Genomic DNA, 7,533 nt, shown 5'->3' with positions numbered 1-7,533 from the left:
TCTCTCTCTCTCTCTCTCTCTCTCTCTCTCTCTCTCTCTCTCTCTTCTATATATATATATATATATATATACAGAGAGAGAGAGAGAATAAAAAATTATGATTGCAGCTATTTTGTTAATTTTTCTCTTTCTCGTTTGCAGGTAGTTACGTATGGGTAGATCGAAGTCCTGTGGATTTCACTTATTGGGAAGACGATAAACCACCTTCTGATCTTCGGAGTAATAACGAGTGTGTGAAATTCAGTTTAGGTACAGCGAGATGGCATCCTATGAACTGTGATTATGAGCCAGCGCCGTATATGTGTTCCTTTTCTAAAGGTCATTATTGTTCAAATAATTTGAATTTTGTAAAGATAACTAAAATGTTTGTTGAAATCTGATTTAGCATTCGGGAATCTACCATACTTGCCATACTTTTCTAAAGGGGAAAGAAAAAATTAGCAGATTGCAAAAAATGAATCACTCCGGAACGCGTTCAATAATCCAATCAGAGAAAAATGCAGCATAGACATACGAAGATGACAGAAATAAATATGCACAAAACTGAGAAAATACAAAAATAGTATCCAGGAGATGTTTTTTGAGGATTGATTGAAAATGCAGCATGGACAGACGAAGGTGAAAGAAATAAATATGCACAAAACTGAGAAAATACAGGAATAGTATCAAAGAATTGAATGACTCCATTGAAAGATTAATCAAGAAAAAAAATCATCCCTATTTTTATTCCAGAGATATTTCTTAAGGGTGGATCGAAAATTGCACCATGAGGCACTCGTATACCACATGGTATACAACGGGAATAATATAGGTGAATGAACATCTTCCAACAACACAAGAAATACAGATGTAACAGAGACATAAATTACATCCATGCCTGTAGCGGGAATCAAATCCGGTATCAAACCCGGTTGGTATATTAACAATAAAATATAGTTTTACAATCTGTGATAAAATTTGGTAAAAGTGGTAGTTTTATTATTATACCTTAGAGCATGGTATAATATCTATTTATTCGTTAAATTTACTTTTCAGTTTTGTATTTTTTACTATATCTGTTTTAGTAAGAACTATAATTTGGAAAAACCAGAATTTCTGGTATAAGGAATAGAAAAAGTACCAAATGTATGGTTCAAACACCGTATATTTTAGTTTTATGACCAGAATTATGTTTTTTTTTCTACCAAGAATGTAATTACCATACTGTACGGAGTTATAATAGAATTTTCCCCTCCGTGTACGCTGACCCAAAATGATACATTACAGTTCCTCCTGTCGTTTGGTTGCATGTTCAATTGAATGTCACAACGGGCCAACACCATTTTTATTCGCTTTTAAATACAGAGCCTTACAGTCTAGTTTGTGTAATATTTTTCCTATTTTATCTGATTTGAGGTGCCTCCTCTTTAACCAAATGAATCTAGTACCAGAATTTCTATCCAGTTAGATAGAAATAACTTTAACGAACACGAAAGTGAAATTAACTCCATCTTTGTACTAGAAGTATAATAAAATAGTTTAATATCAACCTTACAGAAGAAAGACACATTGTTCCGTAGAAGACAAATCTACCATATTTATCGTTGCTATACAGAAAATATAACTGTAGTTATTAACACAGGCAAAACAGCTAGTTTTTATTGACTTATTTAGTAACATTCAATAATTTAAAATGAAAATTACGCTGATTAGGAAGCGATCACAAAGAAAATGTGCTGTATTATGAGATTTTTGTAAAGTTTGTGAATTAAAGTTATGTAATTTGAACTTTATTATGTTATCATTTGCTGAAAATGATTTATGTATGCTCTAATATATTGTATCTTTTTTTCTTACTTTTAAATCAATTGTTCTCTGAAATTCTATAAATTAGCTTGTAAAAGCAAATTTTGACAGGATAATTTATTACGAAGAACCTTTTACTGTACATCATGGTAAAATTATTGCCATCATTATGCGCCTAGGCATCAACTTTTATGGTGTATTTTGTGCGTTAGTAGCATTCAATGATTTAAAAGGGAAATTACTGTGATTAAGAAGCAATCACAAAAAAATTTGGTGTATTATGAGATTTTTGTAAAGTTTATGAAAGTTTCGCCGACAAATTTGTATTAATATGCAATTTGAACTTTAATATGTAATCATTTGTTGAAAATGATTTATGTATGCCCTAATATATTGCGTCTTTTTTCTCTTGCTTATAAATCAATTATTCTCAGAAATTCTATAAATTTGCTTTCAAGTGCAAATTTTGACATGGTAATTTATTATGAAGAACCTTTCACTGTACATTATGGTAAAATTATTGTCACCATTATGTATACATACTCATCAACTTCTATGATGAGTTTTGTGCGTTTTTAAATGATTTCAGAGAAACAAATTTATTAAACTAGATTTTAAAATTTTTTTTATTTAATTTTGCAAAATTTGAAATTGGTACTTCTCATTGAAGAAATGGGGGGGGGGGAATATAAATTTTATTTGAATAAGAATTTGTTATCTTTTGATTTGATAATTTTTAAATTATTGATTTGCATGTGGTAGTAACTTTGTACTAATTACTTTTTCAGAAGCTTTTAAACTCCAAAAAACTGATTTAGTGATAAATACAACAAAATTACACCTGTTGGATAGAAAAAATGAAGACCTTAGAAAGAGTAAGAATAAATTTTATGTTAATTTAACAATAGTTTTTTTTTAACACAATAATGTAAACAAGGATTAACACAATATCAAATATCGTTCAAACAAAAGGGCCTATTTATACAAACGCACTTTACAAACATCTAAATAATTTGATTCATTTCATAGTGCTTCGCATTTGAATAGAACTAATATTATAGCAACTCAATTGCTGCTTTTTCTGACTAGACAGTTAAAAAAAAAAATTTACTCTTGTATCAAACTTTAGTTTTTAAAAAGTCGAATATTTAAAATTCGATATGACAGGAACTATTTGACCAATTTCATTCAAATTTTTTTTGTTGCCATTTAAAATATTCATTCTTTAAAATAATGTAAAAATTTAGCAACTATTATGGGTTAGGAATCCAAATCCGTCGATAAAAAGACATTAACTCAGAAAAATGTTAACTGAAATATTAATAGAACTCAAATGATAACTTACAAAAAGTGCGTTTTCGTGTCTGATTTAGTATTTTTAAATATCTTCTGCATCAATTAAGTAGCATATTTGAGGTCAAAAATATAAGAGATTATGAAGTGAGAAAATTCTTTAAACCATTAAGACTGAATCTTAGAACGTCAGGATCCGATCGAAAGTTATTCTGAGTATTAAATTTTTTTTCGCCCAGTACAACAAGTAGAAAAAGGGGAAAAGAAAAAGCTGGTGAAAACACGTCCTTGGGCGACAAAAGCACTCAGTTAATTTTACAGAGAAAATTTAAAAATATTTAAAGTGATTTTTTTTTTTTTTGAATAATGCTATGCATTAATTTTACCCTTGATATATTCTGATATAAAGAGTCCTATATTTTAATATATTTAAAACTTTTTTTTACCCGAACGATGAAAAGGTTGACTTTCTACTGTATATAAATAAAGTTAATGCAACGTTGTTGTTGTTGACTTATTCCTCTTGGTCAGCCGCAGGCTAGATCAAGTCAATGAGCTCGAAAGTCTTCAGGAAATCAAATACAAGTAAGGGACCAGAGTAGAGGTCTTTCTTTTCCAGACCAAGACAGTGTAAAATGTGATCGGGAGAAGCCTGTGCAGAGTTACACCTCGTGCACGTTGAATAGGTCTTTCGCCCAAGCTCAAAAGAGAGACATGTGTCCACTTATGAGCCTACTTATAGTGGACTGTATGGCTCTATCAGCCTCTATGGTAAGTGCCCCACCAGGATAATGCAACGTAAAGCAGATAAATGTGATAATTTCATCCAAAGCTGTAATACTTTACCCAAAGCTGTAATACTTTACACATAACGTGACATAACTTTTCATTTTATATAGATACGATCATTTTGGTACTATAGCAAATTCTTTTATATCGAAAAACAGAATGAAAAAGGAAAAGTTTAAAAGTTCAACAGAAACTTTGTATTTCGATCTTTTATTCTATGTTTCCCTCCATCAATCTATGTTTTGACCCAGAATAAATTGTAATACCAGAAATTCTAGCTTTTCATTATTAAGGACCAGAACAATCGTATGTATGCTTATATCTCAATATAACTGGATACCTGCAAGTGCATTGTAGGTAATTTGTGGCATTTGACAAATGAGAAGCCAATCAGGTTCGACGCATACGTGTGACGTCGCTTACAGGTATCCAATTAAATCTGATTTAAATCAGATGGTTAGGCATAACCACTTCACTTCTCGAGTTGCTACTGCCCTAGTATAATTATAAATAAGTATGCCTAGTACAATATAATTATAGTTGCTATTTTTTTAATTATTATTTTATTTTCTAAAGAACTTTTTTATTTTCTTTCTAGCTTTTTATTTTTAATTTCGTTTTTTCAATTTTTTCAGGTGATGTTGGCTACAGCCTTAGTACTGGAGGCATTGTTGGAATATTGATTTCGGTGATGCTAATATTGATAGTGATTATTGGTGTAATTTATCATCTTTTCTATTCATCGCATAGAACTGTAAGCCCTACTTTGTTAGAACCAGATAATCTTTGACGAGTGAACATTGACGAAATAAGAATTTTGTTGCACTTTTGTAATGTTAAATATTTACGTAAGATTAAATGAAATCGTTTATTTTCACTCATTTCATTTATTTTTTCTTCGACTTCCTCTTTGCGTATCCACTTTTTGCGCATTCAAAAAAAGATGCATCTGGCCCACGTGAAATGGACTAATGGTCGTTGCCATCATGTCCCAAATTTAATTTTTTTTTCTTTTTTTGTTAAAAAGTACAGACTGAAAAAGGATTAAAATGATATTTTCAGAATTTTTGGATATAATTTAAGATGAAGGGCTCATTTTGAAATGAAACAAAATGGAGAACTTAGACAAAGTGGCTCATAAGTTCCAATAAACACTTTTGAAAAAATTTCGTAATTTTGATGTCATTAGAAAGAAAAAAGTTCAAATTATGTAACTAACATTCTGGAAATATGTATATATACGTACTTAGGAATTTTCATTAAAATAGTTTTAAAGGAAATTTTGTTTCTCAAGCATTGAAATTTTTTTACAACTAAATTTATTATTGTTCGGGTATTCAGTAAGTAAATAAATTAAAATAGCATTATTTATCGACCAGCTTTGTTATCTAAAGCTGCATTGCGTTAATCTACCTTTTCAACTATTAATGACAACTCCAACAGCAACCTCTAGGTACTGTAAAAAATTGAAAGATATATGCCGGAGATTTTAAACTTCGTTTCCAAAGCAGTCTGAACAAAGCAAGTATACATACTAAAATTAAAAGCAATGGATCTTTAAGAACGTTGGGCATTCTCATAATCCAATTTATAGAAATAAAAAATTCAATTATTTTATTTTTTTAATAAAAAAAATCAAGTCAATATAACATTTAATTCAAATGGTTTATTCGACTTTCTAATTGTTTGTCAGGGCATTCTTATGAAAAAAGAAAATCATATGTATGATATGAACTTCAATTATACTTAACTGTCATAAACAAGAGATTATTGGAGTATAGAAGTTTGACTTTTAAAGTATAAATTGTATATTTATTTTTAAACAAATACTTATAGCTTTTAAACTTATACAGATATCTTCGGTCATCAACATAAAATTAATAAATTATCTCAGTATTTAGCAGTAAGCAATCTTTTATTTCAACTCATGTTTAATTACGTTACATTAGTGTTTTTTTTCTCTTCTTTTTTTTCTTTCTCTTCTATATTTTCGTTTTTGATTCAAAACTGAAAGTTTAAAACTAAAAAATAGGGTAAGTTTTGTTATTTAAAATAGTCGTATGGTTTTAAATTAATAATATAAATGCTTTATTACGTTACATTAGTGCTTTCTTTTCTATTTTTTCGTTTTTGATTCAAAGTTGGAAGCTTAAAACTAAAAAATGGGTTTGGCTTTATTTTTTAAAATAATCATAATGATTAAAAAATAGATATAATATTGTCATATAAACATGATATTTCATGACTAATTGATTGCATATTTTACAATTATGAGGCTGCAAAAAAATGTAAAGTATTACATAAGAAACACCATAAAATTTGAATTATATTTATATTTAAATGAATTTGATGTAAAATCCGTGTTCAGATAATGCAGATAAAATAATGTACACAAAATGACTTAATATTTAAAACTGAAAAGCAATTTTAGAAATTAATTTTCTGCACTGTAACTATATATTGTATTTGGCAACAAAAATATGACTAGAGTGTAAAATAGGACGCCCCTTGGATTGGGTACTGTAACTTGGAGCTTTTACTGTGTATAAATTCTTCCATTTTCCAATTATTTTTATCGTGATTTCTTATTGTTATAAAATCTAATTATTAAACTTTTTTTCTCATATTTTGTAAGAAAACCAAAAAAACTAAGACTGGCTTCCCAATATAAATTTTTAACGGAATTATTAAATGCGTTTTAACCAAAAATTAAATATAAATTTAAAACACAGTTCTATGAATGAAATTTAAATACCATGCAAACTACATTTTTTGCGATAAACTTATTTTACAAACAAATTATAAATCCACAATTTAGTACAATAAATTTATTCTAGAAATATAATTATATTTGCATATTGTCTCATTTTTTTAAAAAAAATAATAATGAAGTAAATTGCTTCAAGTTAAAATTTTATCTCAATAAAAACGGGTAACAAATTTTATCAGAGATAGCTTTATGAGCGGCATAAAACAGTTAATATAATGAATGAAAATTTCATCCTTTTATCAAATAATTTTAACTTTTGACATAACGATCTCTTTATCGTCAAGAAATTAAAATGATTAAAGCAAGCATGGGGTATGGTGCGAGCAGCGAATTTGAGACGGTGACCGTAGTAAATCATAGGGTATCATAGAGATAGTTATTGCCAAAAGATAACAACAGAGAAACCTTACTTTGTTACAATGTTTAAATTAAAATTGGATGCCTGCAAGTGACGTCAACGCAGGTAAATCGTGGCATTTGTCGATCTTGGGGCGACTCACGTTCGACACACACGCGAGACGTTGCTAACATAAATCCAATTAAAACTGATTAAAATTACATGGTTAGGCATAATCACACAAATCATTACAGAAATTAACTCGTGTTTATTTATTATTTAAAAACTGGTCCGTTGTTTTAACTGATTCGTTCATCAAATTATGCATTAATTATCTCCTTTCTTCCACCTGCTATCTATTTTCTTATCATTAGTTATTTCATTAGTTATAAGATGATTAATTAGTTACTTTCAAAATAGTTTTTCGTTTAGTTCTCACGGAAATGGTACCAGTCAATAATTTGATTCGAACTTTATCAAACGTAAAAACTGCAAAAATATATTCTTTTATTGATAACTGAAATAATAGAGATAGGTAAGCAAAATCATAAAACTTAGT

At 28.7% G+C, this 7,533-nt stretch overlaps 1 protein-coding gene across 1 annotated transcript in view; it reads left to right on the top strand.

The window, feature by feature from the left end:
• LOC122271609 (macrophage mannose receptor 1) overlaps nt 1–4,744 on the top strand; it is a gene marked incomplete at its 5' end in the record, with an annotated part of 13,733 nt that extends 8,989 nt beyond the window's left edge. The window contains 3 exon segments of the mRNA XM_043053514.2: nt 142–318; nt 2,574–2,660; nt 4,503–4,744. Coding sequence (XP_042909448.2) covers nt 142–318; nt 2,574–2,660; nt 4,503–4,657 — 419 coding nt within the window.
• Nucleotides 4,745–7,533: the final 2,789 nt, after the last annotated feature.

This window comes from Parasteatoda tepidariorum, chromosome 7 (genome assembly GCF_043381705.1).
Source record: "Parasteatoda tepidariorum isolate YZ-2023 chromosome 7, CAS_Ptep_4.0, whole genome shotgun sequence".
In the NCBI taxonomy this organism is placed as follows: Eukaryota; Metazoa; Arthropoda; class Arachnida; order Araneae; family Theridiidae; genus Parasteatoda; species Parasteatoda tepidariorum.
The sequence above is the reverse complement of the archived record's forward strand: the minus strand, read 5'-3'. Positions and strand labels throughout refer to the sequence as shown.